Genomic DNA, 27553 nt, shown 5'->3' with positions numbered 1-27553 from the left:
CTCCTCATTCACGCGAACCAGGAAACTTTTGACAGCGGAGATTTTCCCAGCTCGCCTCGCAACGCTCGGACCTTACCGCTCGCCAGCGGGTGGAGGGCTGTACAATCCTCAGCAGTGTTCTGAGACTGTAAATGGCCCGGTTTTAACGCCTTCCTCGAGAAGAGGCTGCGCTCCCTGCACTGCGCTGCCCGCGACTCGCATCTTGCGGTCCCGCTCGCCGCGAAGTTGGACTTGACCCCGGGGAAGTAACGTGGAGCCGCAGCCCGCTGACCCGCAGCAGCGATGACGGCCGAGAAGGACAAGAAGAGGTGCCTTTCACTTTTATTAGAACTCGTAGTTTCGCCTCTGTCTATAAATATATATATTTTTTTTTTAAAGTTATTTTTTATACAAACTTGAGTATGTTAGTGCCGAAAAGAAACGAGAGAAACCAATGAAACGACTACAAATGTCAAGTCAAGTATTGAAATTATTGTTCAATTATAATAATAATAATAATAATTGTAATATTCCTCAACTTTTATTTGTCCGCGTGGGTAAAAGTGGTGCGCAGTTCCTTTCAGTCCGGGACATTGTGGACATCCGAATGCTTGGACGGGGTGAAGACAGAGCAGACAGTGCGTTTTTCGCAAAAAGCAAATAATGGAAGGCTGCAGAAAATGTCAATATGGCTTTTCTGAACGCGGCTGTTCACCCGCACTGCAGTACAAGGTCCAGAAAAAAAAGACGGTCTCGGTCCTCTAAACGTTCACCGTCCAAATAAACCATAATGTACCCTATAAATGAATATGATGTTTAATTAGGACTTTTTTTTTTTACAGTGTCAGTAATGTGCTCACTGAATGCAACAGGTGCAGCACAAGTGAAAATGCTTAAAACAGGCAGGCATGGTTTTACTAATATATCTGTAAACCTCATATTCTGTATAAATATGGAAATTGGCAGTCGTGCATGATAAGGGATTTTGGAATGATAATTTGGACACTTTAATGGCCGGCATGCAGAGAAGATTGGTGCTGTGAGCAGAAAACAACCTCTGTGTTGTCAGCTGCTTCACTGCGATTAAAAAAAAAAGACGAAGAATATTGAAGATGCCCACGTCAATTCTGTAAATGCAATCACAAGCCATCTATTGACACAGAAAGGTCTCTGATGTCAAGACCAACCCTTGTACTGCTGGAACGTGTTGTATTGATCAGCAGAGATGATTGGAAATCTCTTGAATGATCCTGAATGGTGGCGTCTGTCTGCGCGGTCATGTGCTTGGTAGGGTTTTTTTTTTCGTTGTTTTGTAACATCATCTTTCGCCAGGTCACCGTCAGTGGTCTTAAGTGAGCTGAACAGTACACACACACACACACACACACACACAGGCCGATTATAAAACAGGCAATGGCATCGTGAAGAATGAAACTCTGGGTTTGGGGTTGTGTGAATCCCCTCTCAGGCCATGAAAAGGTCTCCGAGACAAAGTGTGTGTGTCTGTCTGCTGTTGTCTCATGACACTCACTGGCCCTAATGAGCCCTCTACGGCTTTATCGACTCGATCACAAACAAGCAGAATTAAGGGCCAAGAAGACCGGACCAATCTTTGCCATCAGAGAGGCTTTTCCTTTAGGGAGGGGGCGGTGGTGGAGGTCCTATGGCCGCCTGTTTGCATTTTCCTCTGGAGAACCTGGCGGCCATCTTAGAGCGCCAGTCGGCCACTTCTCTGGGCTTCTGATCCAAGCACATATGATACACGTGTGCATGTGTGCCTGCGTGTACATTATTCTCCGTTTTTTTTTCCCCCTCATCCAATCTCATTAACTATACAAATAGAAAATGTGTGTCAACACACATTTATTGTAAAGTATGTATATGCACCAGACTATGGTCACATCACTGACAGTCTTGATTTGGAGTGCTCTGTTTGTCACGTTTTCCTGTTCTGGTCCTTGTTTTGTCTAAAGGTTACATCATGCCACATTGTCTGTTCCCCCGTGTGTCTGTAGTCAGGTTTTTCTGAGAACAGAGATACTTAGTTGAGGGGGAATAAGGCCTCACTCTGTCCCGTGCCCCGCCAGTTTGGCCCTTTTGCATCCTGGCTTGCTGCCTGCCAGCCTCTGTGCCAGCAGCACCCAATTTCTCCTGCGTTGACCATTGCAGTGTCCGGCGCAGTCACACCGACCGTGACCTTGCTTGGCACCCACATTAAATCCTGTCTAAACTCCCCAATGATGGTGAGATAAGAGCGAGATTATGGATGAGGCCTACAGGACCCACTTCCATATGATGCCGTGTGAGGGAGTGGACTACCAGTTATGGTTTTTGTTGCATGCTTGATTAAGAATGGAGAGAAAGAGAAGGGGGGAAAAGGGTCAGATAAGAGTTTTCTCAGTTTCAGAGTTTAAAAATTTGAGACCTTTGACCTCAGCCTCCCCCTCTCATTCAAATAGTACAGGACAGGGACTGCAATCATAGTAGACAAAGTTCAGTCCTAATGCTCATCCAGATAATAATTCGCTTCACTAGCTCCAGCTAATCTCTAACTGCCTTACTCACAACACATTTAGAGATACATTGTAACACACATATTCATCACTACCTAAATTTGTAAAATGAAAGTTTTTTTGCTTAAATTAAAAACTTGTGATCAAGTTTTGATCACAAGTCAGAACTCAGTGTCTTGTGGAGGTAAAAAAAAAAAAGCTTATAAAAGTGAGTCTCTGCTTGCTGTTAGGATTTTGAAGATGTGGAAAGAGCCTCTCCCAGCTGCACAGCCTGTCCAACCAGAAGCGTGTCCGTTTATTGTGACGAGATCTCAGGAGAGGCTCCCGGAATAAGAGCTCCCACCCAGCCAAACAGCAGACCATGCTCTTTCCCCCAGTCCCCCTCTCTCGGTCCCTTGGATTCTGTAGGGGTGTTGGTCTGGACCAGAGAACTGTGTCTCCTGCCACTTCCTGTCCGAGAGCCTCCTTCTTCCTCCTTCTGTGTTGTGTCTTTAGCTGGCCACAGATCAATGCAGCAGGGAAGTCTGTAAACTCGGTAACTCGGCCTGGTTGCGTCAATTCAGGTTGAGAAATGAAACATTTTGTGTGTGTGCGTGTGCTTGCAAATGTCTTGTATTACTCACTGATAGCCCACACCCTGTCCTGCATGTATTCAGTTATAGTAAAAAACTATAATGACAGAGTGCCTTATTATTAATAATAACAATAAGATGGGAGTTGGAGTGCTGCTAATTTGTAAAAAAAAAAAAAAAAAAAAGCATGGACTGGAGAGTTGAAAGCTGATCGCTGTGATCCCATCATGCCTTTCTGTGAGCGTATCGGGGGCATCAGCGATCTCCTGGATCTCTCTTCCCATGATTCGGAGCAGCCTGCTGTTTGTTTGGCAGCGCAAAGGGACATGCTGTTCCAGAGGATCAGAGATTAGCCAGTGAGGCATTGTTCGCTGTTTGTATTTAGCAAGATGCCAAAACGACAGGAAAACAGTCCTGTGAATGAGGAGGAGGAGATGCAGAATTCTTCTTCATCAACATCACAGCTTTTAGAAAGCAAATTCTATACAGTCAATTAATATTTCATTATGATATGTGGTTCTGAATTATTATCACTGCACAATCTGGTAAAATCAATTTGACTGGCTAAAATTGGATAAATTAAAACACTGAAAACAAAATGTGGAAGAGGATTATTAACTGGAAAGAAACCACAGGTTTAATCCTCTGATTGTAACAATATGCTTTTTATATAAATTTTTTTTAATGCATCCCTCAACAGCTTCCTGCTGGACCCAGCAGGGACAACGCGTCCTGGCTGTATATCCCCTCTTAATAGCGTAAAGGTCGACAGGTTGTGTGGCCGGGGGGCAGGGTGGGCCACTCCAGAGCCTGTGACGCTGGTTGTCCGTCAGAAGTGTCGGGGCAGAGTGCCTGAGGTCCCATGCTTGACTTTGCACATAAGAAATGTGGGGTTAGGAAATAGCTCAGTGGCTGAATACGAAACTGGTTTTGAGAAACAGGTTTTTGTCTTGAAGCCACTAACGATCAGTTCCATCTCGCTCCTTATCTCACACTCTACCTTATTTGAAATAACAGAGACTGTGGGACAACCATGGTACCTTTCTTAAAGGACATTTCAAAATGACCATTGCATTCTCATGCTTTAGTCATGTAAAGTTGGTTGAGGGGTCAGTACCAGACAGTCTTAAAAGATAAAAAATCCTCATCATAACTCCTTATAATTATTGTGCTGAGTTCTAAAAAATCGTAATTGATATAGAACATCAGGAAACCCATCAAAATGCGCTCTGCCTGCACCATGCCAGCCGATAGCTGAAATTCAGGGAATTGAAATAAACCAATATGTCCAGGTGTCCCAGATCCCAGTACTGGAGGCAGTCAGGGAAACCAGGAGAAAAGCTGAAAGCTGCATGGTGGGTCATGTTGGTGGAATGCCTGAGGGAAACAGGTTGAGATTAGCCTGTATGGTTAGGCAATCTAATCAGCAAAGGGCCATGTGAATTCAGCCATTTGGGCAAACTTGTAGGTGAGCCGCTAATGAAGGGCTTCACTTGCAAGTGGTGAGCCAGTCACTATAGTTCTCAAATAATTAGAGGGTTTCTTGGAACCATCTAATATATGGTTCCAAATGTGGCATTGCATTGCATCGACCCTTTATAATAGCCCACTTTTAAAATATATAAATTTTTTTCAGGAATGAACTTCCTAATGCATCCAGAATATGACTGAAGCTGGAAATAAAAAACATGAAGGTTAATTGGAATGATTTAGGTCTGTAAGAGAAGTTTGTAGATGTGAAGGCACAGCCAGGGTGTGTAGACCAGCCGTGGTGGCACGCTAAGGTCAGGGCCACTGGCCACAAGGATTCCAACCACCACGGGACTGGGATGCTACAAGAGACACAGGGCTTATTTTAGGGAGGTTCGACCTTAAAAGCAGTCATAAGGCTGCAGAATTGTGGTCTTGCACAATAATAATTTCATTTTGAATGCATTTGAATATGTATTTTACATTACCCGTGTGGTGTATTTAAAATTTGTCTCAGCTTAAACTTCCATTCATTACTACATTATATATTATGTCATTTATTAATGTGTGTATGTATTCCACAGAAATAGAGATTTTATAGATAAGGATTCAAAGTTTCGTCTAAATTGTAATTTTGGTCATTGTGCCTCATTTAGTCTCTTGTGATTTAAAAAAAGTATTAGCTAGTGTGCAGAGGCAAAAAAAAAAAAAAAAAGTGCAAAGACTCTCACCTGTCAGAGTTCAATGAGTCACATTTTGGCGTGACATGTTGACATATTTCACTCTATTGTAAAATGCTTGGCATTCCCAAATCAATCATGAGAGTTCAGCTGCTGGTGAGGCAGCCTGCAGTGCGCCGTGTCACTTCAATGTCAAACTTTAAAACAAAAACCATTATGGTTGATATATCTTACTGGCTGCTGGTTGCCAAGAAATTTACGAATGAGGCAGCCGGATCCAGTTTTGATCCGTTAATCAACCTTGTTCCCAGTAACTTTTTTTTTTTGAGAGCATTGAAACTGCTGCATTATTTTTCTTGTGTCTGAGCAGAGGGCTGTTGGACACAGTAGTCTTGTCTCTGATTGAAATCTTTCGGACTAGCATCACTCCTAAAATATGTTTTGGCCTGGTTCCTGGTTGTAAAGGTTCGAGATGAGACATGCTGACGATGAACCGAGACATGATCGCAATCTTGAGAAGCACCCATCAGCACCAGACTGCTCTGCCGTTTTTTTTCCCCCCTTCAAACCCTGATTGTGCTAATGAGCCCACACAAAGACAGGAAAGTCATTTGTGAGACCTGCAGAGGCCGCCACCCTTGAAGGAAGTATAGAGTCTGGTTCTCAATCCCCAGTATTATTGGTGAGGGACACTTTTTAGCAGTGACCATGACTTGGCCATGGCCCTAGTCACCAGTACAGTATGCATTGCATTTGACAATGAGAGGGGGTGGGGGGGGTAGAGTGAGTGCGAGAGAGAGAGGAGGGGGTCACAGAGTGCTTTGAAAGTCTTAGTGCCCCGACTGAGAGTGGGTTGCCCATTGTTTTACATCCTGGAGACTCCACTGGGACTAGTCACTAACAATAGAGCCGGCAAACAAAAAGTGGCACCAGCAGCTCACAAACATACAGACATACAGAGTCCTCCTGTAAGTGGACATGCCACAGAGCCCTTCTCCCACTCACTGAAGCCGTCCTTACCGTCAAACCATCACGCTGCACTTTGCCCTACTTTCACCAAGCTCCTGAAAGCTCCTGAAAGCTCCTGAAAGCTCCTGAAAGTGCAGAGTTCAGATCAGCCATCCAACCTGATATGTACGTGTTAGAAACTGAAAGGGAAAGGCTGAGTGAATATGGACATGAAGCAATTATGATGACCACATCAAAGGTCAAGCATGAATGGTTCATAGTTGTATTTTGGATCTAATTTTCTTTAGAAAATCCTTTTCTTTTCTTTCATTGTTGAAAATAATTGTGAAAGAGGTCAAAGATTAAGAGCTCTTTAAAGGAGTTAGTGATTGGGGAAAATGTAAATGCACTAAATCCCTTGTATATTTAAAACACTGCAATTATTTGCCATTTTGAATTAGTTGTTTTCCTCAGTTGAATTTGGTTGATTAAGGTTTGACTTAGTTTCTCTTTAATAGAAAGTTTTTTGTTTCAGCATTTAGAAGAAACTGGAAGATTAAAACACTTTTGTTTCATTATAAACATTTATGCACATAAAATTGTTTATAATGCTGTTTTGCATAAACCTCCTCCTGAATAGGTTGGGGAAATTATGGCCCTAAACATTATATTTTATTATAAACCTGATCCATAACTATTCTTAAAGTAAAATCATCATAATTACAAAAAAAAATATTTTTCTAGATGTTTTCACTGAATATGAAATAAAGTTTTTTGTAATTATGATGACCGAGCATTTTACTTTAAGATTAGTTATGGATCAGGTTTATAATAAAATATGATATATATAAAATAAACACCAATGTCAGACTCATACCTTAATTGGATGTTGTGTACAAACAGTCTGTGATAACTGTTGATCATAAAAGAGAATGAAGGGAAATCTGTATTAAAGCTGGTAAAACACAGCGCTGTAAGACCATGTCAGATATTTATCTGTACGTAATCTCATAGTTTTAATGGCAGTGGCAGCAAACAGAGGGGTCTGAAAGGCCCGTCTGATTGCTGACGAAGTGGTTAGGCGGCGGCGTTGAAAGGAGACTTGATTCTGTGGCCAGATTCTTTTCCTATTGTAGCACTATCTGTCCTATTCGCCCACATAAAGCCCGTAAATGTCAACGAGGTGCTATATGGACTGCTGACCAGCACATGCCACGTCCTGTCGGAGCCACCTTCGCTCCTGAGCATTATGGGAAATCATTCAAGAACAGAAAATGATGGCAATGGCTTGTTTCAGAGTACAGTGTCTTCAACACATTTACAGTCTCTGATGGTTGTGGTGGAAACCATCTTAACACCTATTTATTTTTAAAGAAAACAGCACAGAATGGGGAGGTGGAGTCGGATGCTTCTGGGGTCTATTGTATGACCTTCAGGACATCTTAGCCACCAGCCTGGCATTGAACTAAGACAAATTAGTAACACACTGATCGTCAGGTGGTAGTAGCCTAGTGGGTAAAACACTCGCCTGTGAACCAGGAGACCCAGGAGACCCATGTTCAAATCCTACTTACTACCATTGTGTCCCAGTGCAAGACACTTAACCTTAAGTTGCTCCAGGGAGACTGTCCCTGTAACTACTGATTGTAAGTCGCTCTGGATAAGGGAGTCTGATAAATGGTGTAAATGTAAATGTTATGATAGCATCTAGAATATTGCAGTTATTATTTATGATGCCACTTTTTTGAAAGATAGAGCATGGAGACATATCATTGTACGTTGTAGGCAGTGATCTTTTAAAGTTAAAACTTTTATGCCAGTCAGAAAACAGAGCTCCTAAACCCAACATAATACCTAACATGAGCCCAGCAAGTCCTACAACTGCAATAAAGGTGTGAAGAATCTGATAATTGCCTCTTTTAATTCCTCAGTACAGTACATGATGTGTAGCATGCATGCATGTTTGTGTGGTGTGGTTATATGTTACATCTGTGGTGTGCCACAGCTAGAAGGCATGAAGATAGCACGCTTTTATTACCCACCAAAGCAATCGGGAAAAACATGCCACTAACCACAAAAAGCTCTCGCCACCATGATAGCCTGCACAGTCCATTCACGGTTTTCTTCCTTTTTTTTAATCAGCAATGGAACAATCCGGAATCACTAGTTAAAAACCTTCTGCACAGATGAGAATATAATTGATATACATTAGAAATGCTTTCCAGTGCTGACACCTTGTGTGTGTGTATATACATATATTTTCTTTTCAAACAGAACATAGCTGTGTTTATGGATGGAAAACTAGGATGTTAGATTATCCCACAAGGGTTTCATTCAGGCTAAAAGTGGAGACTAAACCCTGAAGGAATTTTCTGCTGGAACCAGAACTGATCTTTAGGGACAAAGATCTTAACAAGTTGCCAGTAATTTGCCCAAGAAGTTACATGTTCATTATGTAACTGTAGATTTTGCAAATAAAACCAGTCTGCAGTCTTTGCTTCATTTTCCAGGCCAGAACACAAGTGCAGACTTCATAAGCAGTATGTGTGTGACAGGCCGAGGACATCCATCAAAGAGCATCTTTGTTGGTTTTGGCTGCTTGGGCTCATGAACATGCCTTCAGTCCCACCTGCCGGATGCGGCCTCACTTCTGGACCGAGCTCGAAACCGCCTCAGTCTGTTTTGGGTTGAAGGGGGGGGGGCGACCATGTGACCACTTCAGAACCAATCCCTGTTCCCAGCTCTTTTGGCAGTAGGGGGCTTGGGAAGAAGCAGTGGTGGAGCCAGCTGGTGTCAAATGCTGGGCACTGACCCTCTTTTACAGCGGATGTTGCAGAGACATAGGAAGTGGATTCTTCAGACTCATTTGTTCTTGATTACATCTTGCCCTCTCTCATTTCCTGTCTCACTCTGTCCAATGTCTATTTTCAATAAAAGACCAATTTTGAAATGTTTATTTCATTTACAATTGACTCCCTGTCTGCATAATGCACTAAAACCACTCCTGGGTCCTCAGAATTTGTATGACTGGATAATAAACTGGCTCTAGATCAGATTGGTGGTAAGTTTGTGCTGTTGGTGTGTTTTTAAGGAGCAGTTCTGACCGACGCAAAGAGAAGTCTCGCGATGCAGCTCGCTGTCGCCGCAGTAAGGAGACGGAGGTGTTCTACGAGCTGGCTCACCAACTGCCCCTCCCCCACAGCATCAGCTCACACCTGGACAAGGCATCCATCATGAGACTGGCCATCAGTTCCCTGCGTACACGCAAATTGCTCTCTGCAGGTAAAAGTCACAGCAAAAAAAAAATAAATCACACACACATACCATGATTTAAAATTGTAGACAATTTCAAGCAGTCATCCCTGTTTCAGGACTAATCAAAAACCGTGCTAATGACCTTGCTTGGTAAATGATTATATTACTCAGGAAAATAATAATTATCCAGTATGCAGACGGTGGTACCTTCTGGAAGGTCCAAGACAGGACGACTGGTGAAGCAGCTCCAGGGTCAAGGTCACCAATGTCTCATTGATTTATGTGGGGAGTGAAGGCTGAGCCCATGGTCACTCCAACCCAAAGAGTGAAGACAATTAGACAGTTGGTTCATTAGAGCAAACTGGGTTTTAAATGTTGAATGTTGCAGCCGATTGTGTATGTGTGTACATATTTACACAAGTTTATTAATTATGGTCTAAATGTAATTTACAGTGACATTAAAGACAACAGATATGTACAAGCGGAACCACAGAACAATACTCACAGATGTTCATAAAGCAAGAAAACCAACATGCTTTCATACACGCCTTGTTCATGTTAAATACAAAACATGCAGTATCTGAACTGTCTGAACTTTTGTAGGTGATTGTAGTACTTGCCAGGTAATTGTAAGATGACCTGCTCTAGAATTAACTTTTAAAACCCTCTTGGTTTTGTTAAAAAAAAAGCATGGAGACCTTATTTCTTGAGTGCCGATAATGACTGAAGAAAAAAGAAAGAATGGAAATTATTCCATTTTTTGTTTCCTCCCATTGCATCTCTACCACCGTCATGTAACCAAACAAACATTTTGAGAAAAGTGTTCAGAGTGATATTGGTTCTAACTCTAACCAGTCCATTCCTTCGAGGTATACATACTACTTGTACAAGGCTGTTGCCTTCTTATCAGATGTAGCGACATCCATGTTTTACCTGAACTGCAAGCTCGGCCTCTTCACTGTTTCCATGGGGTTGCTATGAGGAAGTGGCTGCTTTTAGTTGTCGGCACATATCAGCCACAGAGAAAAGGAGAATATTGCATTAGCAAATATTGTGTTTGCTGAGGCTACTATTGCATTGAGGCTAATTAGTTTTAGCAGCTAGGCCCTGCCACTAACTTAATGAATATACTGAGGACAGAAGGATGCATGAGAGGAGCCTGGAGGGGACTATGTCAGACAACAAGGCAGTTGCTGTCATTACCAACCTGCCTTTTGGTGGACATTTAGTAGAGGTGATCTGGCAACACAGTCTCTACAAGTTTCCAGGAATTGCTGGGAGTGTGCATCTGTGTGTTTGTGCGTCTCTTGCATATTACAAATATAGAATCTCCGGAAAGTAGACAAAGGAGCAGCCCTATTGTTTCTGCATTCCACATTTTGTTTGAACTGATCAAGACAGGAAGAAAGAGAGAGCAGTGCATCTTTGCTGATATAAAGAGCTGTTTTGGTCTGTGCATTCATAGTTTTTTATATAGCAGTGTAATGTATGTTAGATTTATGTGCCTACATGAATAAAAATAGATTGGCAAAGTCTTGTAGGAAATGATTTTCTGTGCATGAAATAGCTGTTAGTAAAAATAAAGTATGAACTGGTATGTTGGTTTTATTTTTATTTTTAATATATATATATTTATTTTTAATTTTTAAATATGCCACATAAAATAAATCATCAGTTCGAAAGAAATTGGTCTGAAAGCTGATTGCGTTGGTGTAGGTTCAAATCTGTAAAAACAGGCTTGTTTAATTCCCTGAGACCACAGACAGTACACCTGCACTGCCATATGTCACTAATGGGGTACCTGTAGTGCTTTGTGTTGCAGTGTGAGAACCAGTATTTCTCTGTGACTTTGGTGACACTCAGGATTCATAGCTAAAAGGAAGAAGGGGTTTTGGGAGGTGGGCAACAACACCTTTAAATGGTTAAACACTATAATGGTAACAGTTGCATTATTGGTGCCTGTCAATGGTAAGTGAAGGTGATTCATAATTCGATTCTAATTTTGAAATGATTACGCTCAGTCTGATTATGATCAATTTTTCTTTCCCACACATCAGTGAGTGGTAGAAATATGGAGTATGGATTTGACATGGGGGTTGATTAATTTCATACCACAAAGGAAGGTCCCATAAAAACTAGTGGAAGGAAATGTCTGAGGAAAAAATGGAGAGTGAAGTGGGAGAGATGGAGCCAGCTTTTGTGGTGGAGTGGGAGATGGCACAACAGATTGTGTTATCTCCAGCCCCTGGGTGCCTTGACGAGGCTGGTTCTCACTGTGTCACACCCAGACAAAACATGGGTTCGTGCCGGCGCCACACAGGACTGGCCACCCCCTCCCAAACCCTGCCCCCTTTCATCCCTCCACCCAGCAGTGGAGGAAGGGCTCTTATGTAAGTGAAGAACTGAACAGCATCACAATGTTACTATTCCACCAATCTGATGGCCGCTGCTGTCACAATAGAGGCGAATGAGTCAGATAGAAGATTGGGGGATTGAATGGCGACCCACTGGCCCCAGTGAAATGAGTCACAGATGAAGTTTGTTAATGACCTCAGCTGAGTCGTTTAATTAGCGCTGATGAGTGCTTGTACTAAACTACCGATTCAGTGCTCCAGTGTGACAGCCTCGCTCTCGACCATCCCTGTTAATGTTTAAAGGTTAATGTTGAACAGAGGACTGCAGCAGTAACAGTAGCAGTTATCTGTGTGTGTGTGTGTGTGTGTGTGTGTACATACTGCTGCACGTGTCCACTCTGCCACAAACAAGCCTAAGCCCGTGTTCTGTCCCATCCATCAGCATTCCAATAAGATCAAGTGTCCAGTTTTCCAGGGATGAGGGGCCAGTCAAAACCTGTGGCTACCTCCTCCTGTTTTCTAGAGTCTGGCCCAAATCCATCCGCAGACCTCTGTGAGTGTGAGCCCTGAAAATTCTTCTTAAATGGGGGAAGTGGGTTGGAATGCTCCCAGCCCCCAAAAACACAGCCGTGGTCCCACAACTGTCACCATGTCAGCTCGGTTCTGAAGAGAACTTAAACGCTCCAGGTTAAGTGGATGGGAGAAAAAGTGAGAGTCTTAATCATTGTCCTTTAAAAAGTACAAAAGTACCATTTAAGCCCAGGTGTAAATACATCAGAACATGAAGGAGTGTGTGTGTGAGTGTGTGTGTGTGTGTGTGTGTGTGCGTGTAAGGGAAGAGACCAACCAAAGGTCAGTGTGTTTGTGAGTGAGTACAGTAGTTGCTGGATGAAGTGGTTTTAGTTTGTTTTGGTCATGTGCCAAAAAACGCTCTCTCTCTCTCTCTCTCTCTCTCTCACACACACACACACACACACACACAGAGAGAGAAACGTGCATTTAGACACACAAACACCCATTTATTGTTGTGTTCTTGCAGGTTGCGGTAACAATGGGACAGAGGAGGATGGGGAAATGGACGCCCTATATATGAAGACACTGGAGGGCTTCATCACTGTGGTAACATCTGACGGAGACATGATCTTCCTTTCTGAGAACATTAACAAGTTCATGGGCCTGACCCAGGTGAGTGAACACACACACACACATAGACAATTGCATGAATTTGAGCCTACATGAATGCATACACACAGACACAGCTACACAAACCCCTATCAACACCCCTATGATGTTCCACAAACACACATCACTTCAAACACACACCCTGAGAGTCTTAAAAGCACTGAGAGTGATCCGTCTGTATTTACCCTCCATCACTTGGCAAGATTCTGCTGTGTGCTTAAAGGCTCTCTGAGAGCAGCACAGGAGCTCATGCACCTCTGTTTACACATAGTCACACCCTTTCCTCTCTCTCTCTGTTGCACACGCACACACAAACACACACACATCTATGCATCACAAGGGCTGTGTGCTGTATTATCAAAAAGATAAAAACCAGTCCAGCAGGCCTGACATTTAGCAAGCAACAGTGGATAACAACAGCAGTGAGAGTATACATGTAAGAGGTTTCTGGATCAGTGAGGGCCAGATGAAATTCTTGTGATTTAGCTGCTCCTCGCTATGTAAAACGATGTCATTAAAAGGAGAAGACATAAATGCCTTTGAAAGATGAAACCATGTTCTGTGAATCTGATGTGTGCACTCTGCCCTTCTCAGTCACATCATGCTGATTAGAATGCCCTGGTCACGTGTCACAGGGTAAACTCGTGAGTTTACATTGAAATGTACACAGTATGGTCTCCTTTCTTTCTTTAGGTTGAGCTTACTGGCCACAGCATCTTTGACTTCACCCACCCCTGTGACCATGACGAGATCCGTGAGAATCTCAACCTCAAAACTGGTAATTTTTACAGAAAAAGTATACTATGGTAAACTAAAAAAGAGGGGAGAATGTGTGGACAATGTGTGGGAATGGGATAATGGGATTTGGCACAACCAACAGCACTTAATTGGTTCAGGTTTAGAGAGACAGTATTTGCTGACATATTTGGTCAGCAGTTGGCATGGGCTAGTAGTAAACTAGTGTGTAACACACTCACCTATGATCCAGAGGACCACAAAGTCCCAGGCTCAAACCTGGGCCCTTGACCATGTGTCCCTGAGAAAGACATCTAACCCTGAGTGTCTCAGGTGGATTTACTGATTGTAAGGCACACTGGATAATGCCATATAATAAATCGCATAAATGTTAATGCATATTTACAGTTCAGGACCATGGCAAAAGAATGGGCGTTTCAATACATATTAAGTTAGTTCAGCTCATTTTTAAAGTAACAAATGATTTTATTAAGTTGGCCAAATTTTACACATTTTTCTTACATGATCAAATCATTTTGTTTTAACTGTGATGTGTTTTGTTGGAAACATTAAAATATTGAAGTTGAATCCATGTGATTCATTTTATTTAAAAGTTCATTTAAAAAGGGAACGTCCCTTTTTTCAGTGCATATTAAGACTGTTGTGCTTATGACTATTTTGAGACACACAGCTGGTTCCAGAATATCTAGGTGGCAGCCGTTCATCATTTGAACAATCATGATAGACACTAGACATGTATGGTGTTTCGAATCAAGTTGGCCACAACTATCTTAGTTGATGAACTCTGTAAGTAATATGCAGATCAGTGGAGCTCTAGTGTCCTTTCGTGGAGCTGCTGACAGGATGGTGGATATGATGCAGCATGTCTGGGCACCATGGGCACACCCACTCAGTTATGCCAAGTTATTTTTCAGAACCTCTGTCCAAAAAAATACTTCACAACAGCCTTCACACTGTGATTAAGAATCCTGACTATTGGTGGTGCCGTAAGGCTGATTAAAAGTCCACTGGTGTTCACTTCCTATCAATCCATTCCTGCGGTTCTCAGAATTCAGCTTCCTTAGATGATTTTTTTAAATACTAGTTGTTGAGTGACGTAACTCTCCCTTTGCCCTGCAATTATGTTACCTTTGCTACACCTGCCCTTTGACCAGGGGGTGCGTGTCATGTGTGTTTGAGAACAAGTTGTTTGGATGTGCATGTACTTGTTGGATATGTAAACACACAATTCAGGATATGCAATATTTGAGCTTTTTGTCTTCCACAATTTGTATTAGACAGTTTTTCTTGTTCATGTCAGGTTTGGGGAAGAAAGGCAAAGAGCTGAACACTGAGCGAGACTTTTTCATGCGAATGAAATGCACAGTGACCAACCGAGGCCGCACAGTCAATCTGAAATCGGCCAGTTGGAAGGTAAGTAATGACGGTTGATAGTGTTATGCAATCTGTTACCCATGATTCCTTTTACAGGGAGGTCCCTTATTGTGTGTGCAAAGCATTGACAGAGAGCTGCTCTGCTTTTTGTTTGCATAACACTAAGCATGAGACAGAAAAATTCCTGTGAAAACATTCCTGTGAAATTCAGAAGAACCAATCAGATTTGGGGATTTTCTCAGAGGTGTTTTGAGGATTTCTGAAATCCACAAGGACCAGGACAGGAGATTTCATTGTATTGTGTGTGTTTCAGGTCCTGCACTGCACAGGCCATCTGAAGGTGTACAACATCTGCCCCCCTCGTGTGCTGTGCAACTTTAAAGAGCCTCCCCTCACATGTGTAGTGATGATATGTGAGCCAATCCCACACCCCTCCAATATCGACACCCCACTGGACAGCAAAACCTTCCTCAGCCGCCACAGCATGGACATGAAGTTCACTTACTGTGATGACAGGTAACACTAATACCCCCCCCCCCCACACACACACACAAACATGCATAAGAGAACATGCATAAAACTATATACATGCTTACATACGTTACATGCTAACATACCGTGAAATATGAGCATGCAAAAATACATACTTGTGTATACACACGCACACACAGATACATGCATGTGATGTGCTCAGCATTCCTCTGGATTAGTGTATGCACGCTATACTGTAAATCCTCCTGCCTTGACAAGCTCTCGTCTATCAAACACACAGGTGTGCGTGTTCTGAATTCAGACACATGAACATGTGCCAGGTGTCAGGGGACCATATATGAGGTCAAAATCTATCCTGAGATAATAAATAATGTCTACAAGCACACACACACACACACACATACACAGTATCCAAACTCTACACCAGGGGTGTCCAAACTTCTAAATAGGCTTTAAGAGAAAAAATATAACAATGCTTGCTAGAAAATCTACTCTATATTGATTTATATCTACTCTAAGTCGATTTATTAGCACATAATGTGTACTGTATTTTTATCTCACCTATAATGGGTTTAGAGATGTACTCAGTGGGAGAGTGATAGATGGCTTGCAGGTCAGGAGTAAGTTGGGTGTTTGAATTTTTTGGTTCAGATTTAACAGAGAAAATAATTGCCCGCATATGTCTTTTGAACCGAACAGCTTGAATATTCTGATCAGAGGAAACTACAGTAGAATTCAGGTATAGGGAGAGATATTGATATTGTTTCTTCAGCTGAATTTCTTTCTCAATAACAGTAAAATCTTGGCAGTGCTGACAGATTTCTGTCATGAGAGATGTGATCACAGTATTCCTGTTTTTAGCAGAAAGGTTGTTGTAGCGAAGAAAACTTTAATCCATGGATGAACCAATTATGATTGTTTCTGTACCTTTGCTGTTATGACTGGGACTGTGTGTACTAGGCCAGTGCGTTGCTTGTCAATTTTTATTTAAGCAAAGAAAATAGTGGTTGGGGGTTCGGGGGGTTACGATGCACGTGTGTGGATAGGGGGTGAACGCTGCCAGAATGCCGTTTTATTACTGGCATGAATAAATCTGTAGAAACCGATGACGTGACTAATGTTTAATCACCCAGACAAAACACAATCAACACCCATCCTCCAACTGGAGGATCACCCCAATGTAAATGAATACACTTTATTGCGCAGATTTGGTTTGTGTTTTTATTTTTATTTTTGTGCGATTTCGCACAACCCAGGAAAAATTAATTGTGATATAATGATCTCGTATTGACAATATTATGAATGAATGAAATGTGCAGCCCGCCCACTCACGTCCCGCTTATATGGGTGTGATAGAATTTAGAGTACCCAACGATGCTACAGTTAGCTCCTTATTCACAGCTCCTTATTTGAATTGTCTGTTCCACCTTAAAAACTGCTCAGCAGGCTGCAATACTGTTTATTTTACATGGAAATTTCCAAATTCATCATAAATCTAAAGTTCTCAGGTCAATTTTACAGTGAAAAATGTTTTGGGCCAGAAAGTTATTAGTTGATACATTAAACATGTTAGTTTCCAGTGGTCCAGAGCTTTTAATCCAATCCATGACAAAAGAGTTATCCAGAGCTTTCTCTTTTGAGAAAACTTGGTCCAAATGGCTCTTTGAATGTTAAAGGTTGCTGACTCCTGGCATTATGCATTCGGTCTGTGAAGGACTTTAGTTTGCACCATCACGGTGACCGAAAACTTTCATCCATGGATGAAAAGCTGAATTTTTTTTTTTTCCTGAAACCAAAAACTAAGAAACAAAACAGGAAACATCGTAAAATAAATATTTTTTTCTGTTATGGCTAGTACTGTGTGTACTTACTGCCTATATTAATTTATAATTCGAAGACCAAATCGATTATGGGCTGTGGTAGCGTGTGGAAGTTAAACCAAATATTAAACCAAATTCTCAGCCACAGGATCAAAAAATAGATGTGGTTAACCCACATCGTCGCTTTATTTCCATTGGCTGTCCAGTAATGCGTCAAAGCTCAATGATATTCAACTTTGACTACGGTGCCTGCAGAGGCTCTTGGAGTGTCGCTTGTCGTTCTGCTGTGAAAGATGCTTTTCATGTGCGCATCCCATAGAAAACAATGGGATTCTGAGTGCAGCGCTGCACTGGAAATGTTTGATATGTGAACGACTTTAGTGACCATGTACATTTGTACATTTATATACAGTGTCTGAAAGTTGAGTCATGGCAACTGGACTTTCTTTCAGTCATTTCTGAATGACTGAGAATCTTCACAGACACATTTATATACAGTCACACATATTTGCTATGTTGCTGGCTGTCATAGAAGAAACACTGTAAATACACTGTAGATACACACATTCTTCATTCCCTATGTCAGCATTAGATTAAAAGTGTTTATGTAATGTGGACAAACAAATAGATAGATCTGCATGTGTGACCTGTGCCACCTGCACGCATCAGATATTTTGGCTTTTTCAGACTTATTTAATGTTCTCTAAGTCCAGGTTGCAGTTATCAGATCTGCACACACATACCTTGAACCACACACATTTCTAGAGCCCAACTGGACAAGCATTAGTGAATATTGGCCGGTATTCTAGTTCACAAACAGGCTGTGTGTCATATACACACAGAGTACATTCTGAGTACTGAGTACAAGTGAACAGTGAGCATGTATGTGAATGTGTCTACAAATATGAAAAATAGATTAATCTTTCCAGGAATTAAGTATCCCCAAATAAATTTTTCACGTCAAACAATGAGAAATGTGTGCTGTGCTCTGTAACCCAAATCTCTGGAACAGCAAAGCGTGCTGTTAGTCCTATGTCATATAGATGTGTGTGTTGTGCCCACTGACTATTTCTCACTGCTTCTTTCAGTGTCCATTTCTTCCTTCTCTGAAGAACGTCATTTCTTTTGTATTTCAGAGTCATTGACCTGATTGGTTACAGTCCAGAAGACCTGCTTGGCCGTTCTGTGTATGAGTTCTACCATGCCCTAGACTCGGATAGCGTCACTAAGATCCACCAGAACTGTAGGTTTTTCCACCGGTTCCTTGTCTTGAAGTTTTTTTTCTGAGAACAGGGCAACTGGACTAGTTTCCTAGTGCAGGCATAGCTTTAGGTTTGGAATTATGTCATACTGACTACATCTCAGAGTTTTGCTGAATTTTAGAAAAATAAAATTTAATTTCAGTTAATACTTACTTGTCAGTATGCTAAGAAGTGAATCTGCCTAATTTTGGCATATATTGCCATCATGTGATGACCTCTGTATTGTGATCATTTGGCAGCATTGATGCATTCTGCCCTGATTAAGACACCATAACCTAGCCATGAACTCTGCATGATTCTTTACAATTTATTAGCTATTCCAAACGTAAATTAAATGCTATTGTGACTAATTTCCCACTGATGGCAGAAAAACAAACAAAAACATCAGATCATCATTAATCCAAAATTGGCAAACCAGTGCATAGAGTCTGTGGTTCGAGTGGGCTCTCTCACTCACCCCAGTGTTGTCCTGCTTTCACTGTGTCGCACACGCTCCCTCGCTCGATTTCTCTTTCAACCCCCCCTCCCCAATCCCTCCCTTTGGTTTTTTGCTTAATTAAAAGACTTGTGCTAAAGCCAGTGTTGGTGCTGCTTAAAAATGTGCCATGTCTGTGCTCAACAAATGCCTCCAGGGCTTTACTTCTTTCTCATCCAGGCCTCACCCTTTATCCTCGTCTGACTCTGCCCCTTTGTCTCAGTCATAAGCCACTGCACTCTTTCTCTCTCTTTTGCTCTGTACATCATGATCTCTTTTTTTTCCTTCCTGTCGCAGATGGCAACTGGATCACTCTATTTATTCTCTAGAGCTTTAGTCATTGTTATATCTCATTGTTATGTCTCTATTATTCAGATTTTTTAAGAGATTTTTTTAAGCCTGTTAGAAAATTAGCTTGTTTTTATTCCTAAACAGCCACACTCGTAATACACTATAATCTATCTTCTTTTGTGTCTGTGTACCTCTCCTACTCTTCGGTCTCTTGTTTGTCCCTGCTGGCTTCTCCAGGGCTGAGGTGTAATACAATATGAGTTAATATGAGGTAGCTGGACACAGCAGACTAAACTGGCCCTGACACCACGGCCGCCAAAGCTACAAGGCCCTCGGGGTCCAAATTAAATTTCACATGTGCACATGAGTTATGGACGCGATTCAAACAGGCTTTATTGGATTGGCCGCATTATGGTGGCGCGGACCGGTATTAAGATGTGTTCAATCCCATTAGGGATGACCTGTGCCAGGGGAGATAAGAGAGGAACATCTGCCTGCTGTGGTGCTGTCACAGGCAGCCAGGTGTGCCAGATTGCCCCCCTAATGAGAGTAGGATGGCTTCTCTCTCTAATTAGGATATTTTCTGAATTATTTTCACTGATAGGGCATCCTAAAAGTGTGTGTGTGTCCGTATGTGCATGCATAACTGTTCTCCTCATCATATGTGACTGGCATTAACACTGAGAATGGGTTCTCTGTGTGACTCCCTTTCCTGTGGCAAGGGGTCACCGCGACAACGTGACCAGCCTGCAGAGTCGTTCGTACAGTGATCTGGGTTTAATCTCTGCACTGAACGAACCCCCTGACCCCTGTCCCACAGCTTTCCCACGCCAGACTTGGACATAGGCCAGCTCAAAAGCCCAAGAGAGACACTCAGCAATGCAGTCACAGGCCCCACCTTGCTCACCACCATTCGAACATCTATCTATCTGTCTGTCTAAGTGACCAATCCATTTGTCCATCTTCAGTGTGCACTAAGGGCCAGGCAGTGAGTGGACAGTACCGGATGCTGGCCAAGCACGGGGGCTATGTGTGGGTAGAGACACAGGGCACTGTCATCTACAACAACCGTAACTCACAGCCACAGTGCATTGTGTGTGTCAACTATGTCCTTAGGTGAGTTCCTTACTTTCCAACAGATCAGCCTTTCAATCATAATTTCTACTTGTTTATTAAACCATATTGCTTAATTGTTATGTTAATGTACCACATACACACTATGAACTGAAAAATTTATACATACATTTTTATCTTTTTACATATCCGTCCATGTACATCCATTTCTTAAGGCTGTTATTAAATATAGTTACTCAATAAAGAGAAATCATCTTTGTGGTAGAAGGGTGTAAATAAACAATCACAATTCAATTCTTTGTTTACAGTGACATTGAGGAGAAATCCACAGTCTTCTCCATGGACCAGACAGAGTCTCAGAGACTGTTCAAGCCCAGCCACATGAACAGCTTCTTCAACTGTAACAATGGCGCTCTGAGCAGCGACAGCAGCGAATCGCTTTACACCAGACTCAAGCAGGAGCCGGAGGACCTCACTCAGCTGGCCCCAACACCCGGCGATGCCATTATCTCCCTTGACTTCAGTGAGTTATGAACAAATACGTTTGCTGCTGTCTATACTGTCACATGCACTTTCATATGAAAAACAAAGTGTAGTGACTATAGGTCAAGTTAAACCCACCATCCACAAACCCACCATTCATCCACTCTTTAATCTTTAAAACAAGACATTCCATGCATCTTGGGGCAGTGGTGGCCTAGCAGGTAAGGAAGCAGACCCGTAATCGGAAGGTTGTGGGTTTGAATCCCGAACAGCCAAGGTGCCACTGAGCAAAGCACCGTCCCCCACACAGCTAACTGGACACCTTTCATGGCTGCCCACTGCTCACCAAAGGTGATTGGTTAAATGCAGAGGACACATTTTGTTGTGTCACTGTGTGCTGTGTTTGCTGTGCATCACAATGACAATAACTTCACTTTCAAAATGAGGCTGAGGCTACAGTGGATCAGTCACAACTGTTGCCATATGCTTTGTTTGAAGACATAAATGTCAGCCTACAATGAAGTATGATATGCATTTTAACAGATACAGGTAACAGATCTATCCAGTTGTTGTGTTAAACAGCTCAAGTCTTTATATCAATTAGAAACATGGGGAATTTTTATTTTCCTCCTCTAAATGCCCCTAGGACTCTTAACTGTCTTGATCTTTCATTCATCATTTCACAATGACCAAATGACTCTGTACTGCATATCATGCATCATGGAGGTTATATAACTGATATCCAGTATGTGGCATGATGCTGTGGGCAATCAGGAAATCCATTTTGTAAACAGTATATCTAACCTGCACTCCTTATGTAGCCAGACATAGATGTGACACATGTCTACATGTTGTGTGTCAGGCTGTTCTCCATATGAGGAGCCACCAGTTTATGGCAAAATGCCGCCTCCAGCTACCATCCCATTCCACGAGTCACACAAGAGCAGCTCCACTGAGAGGCCCAAAAGTTCCACCTTCAGCATGCCACAGACTCTGCCAAAAGGCAGTGCCACCCCCAGCCTGAGCAGCTGCTCCACAGTAAGGATGCATGTCTCAGTACCCTGATTAAACTTCTAAACTTCTTAAATTTCATTTCAAAACAAAAAGGTTTGCATTTGCTATCTTTTGCCAGGTTTTTTGGTCAGGGTTAGGTTTTAGGTTAGAAGATGCATTTTAGTAAAGACCATTATCTTAACAAAAACAGACATGATATTTTATTTGTTCTTGCTGGATTTAATAAATAAATAATGAAAGAAAGAAAGAAAGGAAAGACCCATGTCCACTCAGTGACATACACGTGTGTTTGTTTACCTGACCACTGTAATAAAGTTGAGTTTCTATTCTGCAGCCCAGCAGTCCTGGTGATTACTACACTGGAGTAGATAATGACCTGAAGGTGGAGCTTACAGAGAAGCTCTTCTCTCTGGACACACAGGACACCAAGACAGCTGGCAACACAGAGGTAGCTACAAGGACACATACATATAACTTAATTCACATAACACACACCACATGACAAGCCTGCATATATACAACATTCATGTACACAAATACTTCAACATCTTCAAGTTCATAAAGATGCACGGCCTGGTTTTTATCTGTTCGTTAAAATGTTGTGATTTCTCCTCAGATGGACCTGAGTGATTTGGACTTGGAGACCTTGGCACCCTACATCCCCATGGATGGTGAAGACTTCCAGCTGAGTCCAATCTGCCCAGAGGAGATGCCAGCTGAGCCACCCAGCATCAGCACCACCCAACAGACCTTCAGCAGCATCACCAGCTTGTTCCAGCCCCTCGTCCCCAACACGCCCACACACTTCCAGCCTGGCATAGGCTCCAGAGGGGACAAGAGGGCATCCAGTGCTGTCTCTTTGGATCCCTGGCCCACCCCATCCTATAATGGCCCTTCACAAATACCCCCATACCACGCACCAGCCAGCACCCCACTCTCTTCCATGGGTGGCCGCCAAAATCTGCAATGGCCCCCTGACCCCCCATTACATTACCCACAATCCAAGGCAAGCCGGATGGACTCCTTGACAACCAGTAGCCACTCATGTCAGACAGTGGTGACGAATCGAATGCCTCTACACAAGCAGAGGTACTGAAACTGTGATTCTTTATTTTGTTGACCACACAATAGGAGATCTGAAAAACAGAATAATTTCACCTGTACCACCCAAAACTATTTAGGATTTTTTTTTCTCCTCAGGTCCATGGAGAACTTTGTCCAGGTCTATAGAGACATGAGCCCTGCCCGCTTAGCGGTTGCTAACAGCATCAAGCGTTCTTTCAACCAAATGGCAATGGTGAGTTAAAAAACTTAATATGATGATGCATATGATGTGCTCAGTTTATGAAATATTCACAATGTTAAGATCACATGATCAAGCATTGGATTTTAGTGAGTTTTGAGTAATTTAGTGAGTTTTTGAGTCAAAAAAACAGAAGGTCAGTAGAGGTGCGGAGAGTCTCTCAGAGGAACAGAGTTAATTCAAAAGATTGAATGAGCTTGAAGAGGAGGGATTTGATTAGAACAGCATAGAGCCCAGACCTCAACCCGACAGAAGACGTTTGGGAGGAATTAGGGTGGAGACCTTCTCGTCAATCATCAGTCCCTGTACTGTTGTTCAGGAAGAAAAAGAAATGCACTCAGTTCTATTAATTTAGTAATTCTGTCTAGAGTAAACTAAGGTTCATAACAAAGGAATGCAGAAGTGACGTTTTTGTTACAATAAGTTCTTGAGAAAAGTGCTCTGACAAGGACGTTGTGGTCACTACACATCTAGTTAAAACATGCATAATCTTCCTGTGAATACAATAGGAGGAGATGCCTCAGAGTAAACCATCAGATGGGATATGGAAGAGGATGCGAAGTGAAAGTGGAACGATCATGGACAGGAAGTCTCTGAGCACCAGCTCACTATTAGGTATGGTGGATCAGGAGAGCTAGCCAGAATTAATGAAAGATTCATTGGAAAAACTTGAACTTATTTCTGTTACATTTAATTTACAGGTGACATAGGCCACCAGCACAGAAAAACTCAGTATCCAGGTAACCAGGCAGCAATGGACACACAATCACCATTATTAGCATTTCATACACTTTACACACATTAGCATAATAAAAATGTTTTTTTTTATATTTTTGATTAGGAGTATTTCAGTATTTAGCTTAGGTTAATCTCTTTTTTTTCATTTATGCAAATCTAGGGATGGTGAGTCGTCTCCTGGGTCCCTCCATGGACTCCTACTGCCTGCCCGAACTGACACGTTATGACTGTGAGGTCAACGTTCCCTTACAGGGCAACCTGCATCTTCTGCAGGGCAGCGACTTGCTGAGGGCCTTAGACCAGGCCACTTAGAACAGCCGCCACTGGAGCCCTGACCCACATAAGCTGGTCACATTCGGTCCCGCCCCTTAACCCTCACTCCTTATCCACCAATACCCACCCAACCATTGCGATTCTTCCTGCAATCCCAATAAACCTCAACCCAGACCCAGCCCCATGCTGTGAAAAGAACTGACCACAAAAAGACACCTTCAGACATGAAACATATAGCACCAGCAGCATTTATTCTGCCTGCTTATTATTCAAGCCTGTCTGTGGCAATGGACCTGTTTATCCAATCTGTTGCCTCAGACGTAGGTTTGACATGAGGGGCTTGAAACCCGGTGTGTAATGTGGGGGGGACTGAAATACTCACTTGTTGTGTTGCAGGCCATGGTCTGTCAAAAGCCAAATCTTTTTTCAACTTTTGATGTGAATAAGATGGAAAAGGTGAGAGTGAGCTGATAGATGACTGCTCTGGTTTCAGCATATGTAATCAGAAAGAAAACAACATTAAACACATGCAAACGTCTGTCAAAATCCGCTGTTCGATTAGCTGGTGGTGTCTGGTGTCGCCAATCTCAGCACCATATGCATCTTTCAGAAAAAGTAGCTCAGACTTTATTTTTGTCTACATCTTTATAAGTTATATACTTGTATCATTTTTACTCGTGAAGCTGTTTCTTGCATAAGATTTTATTAGATTGTCCAAATATATATATATATATATATATTTAATCATATTGCAGAAAGTTTGTTCAGGGTCTCTCTTTTGCTTGGCTTCTGCATGTCTGTGCATTTTTGTTTCCCTCTTTGTTCAGACACAGAGGCAACATTACCTGCAACTCATTTTCCTAATTTCCTCCCCTTTTCTCCCCACTAATATGGTCATCTGTCATCTGCCCCTTTATCCCTCTATCAATTGTTTTCTGTCTCTCTATGTTGTGACCTCTCTCTTTTTCTTGCTCTATCTCTGGCTCTCTATGTATCTGTCTGATATATATGAATTTCGCAGTACATTGCCTAGTGTGTTACTTGCTCACGTGCCTTGGTACTTTCATCTCCTCTACACAGTAGGTGCAGATCAGAGCGCTGTGTGGTAAAGTAGTGTGATGATTATGATTATGATAAGCCCTTTATTGCTGTTGCAATACATCATGTCACTAGTCACAATTACCAGCGAAATAACTGGCCATCAACCCAACTGTATATATACACAAACATCACATATGTAGACAGGTCAGGAAGACGGGATATGAGAAGAACAGACAAAACCGAATCCCATGGGGAGAGAGGAGTGTTCTTTGTGCTTTCAGATAAGTGGATTTCTGTTTGGATGTGCACAACCTTATGATGTTTGTTGACAGGCCAGTACTGTTCATTTATGTTATTTTAAAATATTATAATTTTTTTTAAGTTACTAAGATATATTAAAAAAGAAAACAAATCCACTCTTGAAATGTAGCAGATAAATTTTAAAGGGTGAATTATGTAAATGACAGGCAAAGATAATCAATGTGCATTTATAGTCATCATCATATTATTATTACTATTATTTGTTTATTTTTTGGAGAGTGGGGCTGTTGTCCATGTTGACTCCTTACTTCCGAAATGTCTTAAAAGTCTGAATGTTGCCTGAGTTTTCAGCTCTCTTGATTTCCCTTCAAATGCACAGATCAGGCCCCCTTTTTGAGGATTTTACTGTAGTTTGTTTAGAAACGAATCCACAGCATATCACACACACACACAAACAATAAAATGTATGCACTTTCTTTGATATAGTATTTGAATCCAGAAATCTAAAAAACAAAAATAATAGTCTGCATATCATTTGGTTGTTTATTTGTTTATATATATAAAAAGAGAGAGGGAGAGAGATAAAGCTGGTGACAACACAGGTCTATATTAGTTGGTGGGGAAAAGATAGCGCACAGCCTTTACTTTGACTGTGAATGTGTGTATGTAAAGCTGGACCAGGTTGTTATAAAAATTTAATAATGTCGCATTCAATACTGTGGACAGTGGGGGAAGCTTGTCGACAACAGGCTGAGACAATTCTCTTTATTAAAGCCCCCCGGGCACTTCCCGACAGTTTGTTTGTGCATATTTTCTTAGACATTTAATTATGATCTGTTGATGGGCCTATACAGAATATTGCATTAGTGTAAAATTGCCAGTGATTGGCTGAAATTGGAGTTAGTATCATATGAAGACAGACTGATGTCTTCATCCATTGCCATCCCATGTCATCAGTAGAGGAATATTATGTTATTTTTTTGAAAATCAGTGTTCTGGGAATGTTTTTATGTGGAATATTTAAAAGATCAAGATCAAGCTTATAGACTGTAGAACTACAACACCCAGCTTGAACTTCCTTCTCAGCCAAAAATCTTAGCTTATCTTGGATCTCTGTTGCTAATTTTCCCACATTTAAACACATCCTATTTTGTAGCAGGACACAGGAAATATCATTCACAATGTTTCTGGTAAAATGCCTCAATCCAAAGACATAAAAGGAAAAAAAAGTGTTCTTTGTTGTCCAAAGTCAACTGTTTTAGAATGTACAGGCTGGATAAACCAGGAGGATGTGCTGTTTCTGTGTGTTTGGTGAACTGAGGGTAGAGAGCTGAAGTGTCTGTTAATTAGAACGAGAAGCAAACTTTTCCCCCCAGGAGTTTCTTTGGGGGCACAGAAACAGCAGATCTTTTTGGTCACATCAAAAACAAAACTTCTGCTTCAAATACGTACCTGAAATATCACAAGATAGAACTTGTCTAATTTCATTTTTCAAAACTGGTCTTTAGGTAACCCAGACCTGGCACTGATGAATTGATTTTAAGTACGTGAGGAGGGACGTGGAAAAATTTAATATGGGAAATACGTAGCAGCTCATCACCAGGCGTAGCTGTAGCTCCTGTGGCATTTGAAGGGTAAACCAATCATAAATGTTCCTGTCATGTCGTTTGTTGTGAACTTTAAAGACAACATTAGTGTTCTTTCTCAACATGATGAGGGTTTAAAATTTTTTTTTTTTCCGTGGGGCAGTCTCTGGTTTCACTGTTTTAATTGTTTTTGGATGTCATAGTTACATTAGCTGATACATGACTATTTTAATATGCTAAATTCATATTTACTATATTATTATAATATTGTTGTTTATTGTTGTTATTACTGTACAATTTTACCCAATGAGACGTTGTACTGCTGCACTGATATCTTATTAAAGCATACTGATCTTA

At 41.7% G+C, this 27553-nt stretch overlaps 1 protein-coding gene across 1 annotated transcript; it reads left to right on the top strand.

Annotated features, from left to right (window-relative positions):
• epas1b (endothelial PAS domain protein 1b) lies at positions 1-27553 on the top strand. Its single transcript, XM_028990202.1, has 16 exons — positions 1-308; positions 9254-9444; positions 12811-12956; positions 13647-13731; positions 15010-15122; positions 15397-15599; positions 18532-18638; positions 20392-20539; positions 20806-21020; positions 21843-22018; positions 22329-22442; positions 22611-23083; positions 23195-23291; positions 23807-23912; positions 23999-24037; positions 24196-27553. Exons 1-16 carry the CDS (start codon positions 283-285, stop codon positions 24345-24347), a joined length of 2391 nt encoding a protein of 796 aa, XP_028846035.1. The 5' UTR covers positions 1-282; the 3' UTR covers positions 24348-27553.

The sequence above is a fragment of the Denticeps clupeoides genome, chromosome 8 (assembly GCF_900700375.1).
Source record: "Denticeps clupeoides chromosome 8, fDenClu1.1, whole genome shotgun sequence".
NCBI lineage: Eukaryota > Metazoa > Chordata > Actinopteri > Clupeiformes > Denticipitidae > Denticeps > Denticeps clupeoides.
The sequence above is the reverse complement of the archived record's forward strand: the minus strand, read 5'-3'. Positions and strand labels throughout refer to the sequence as shown.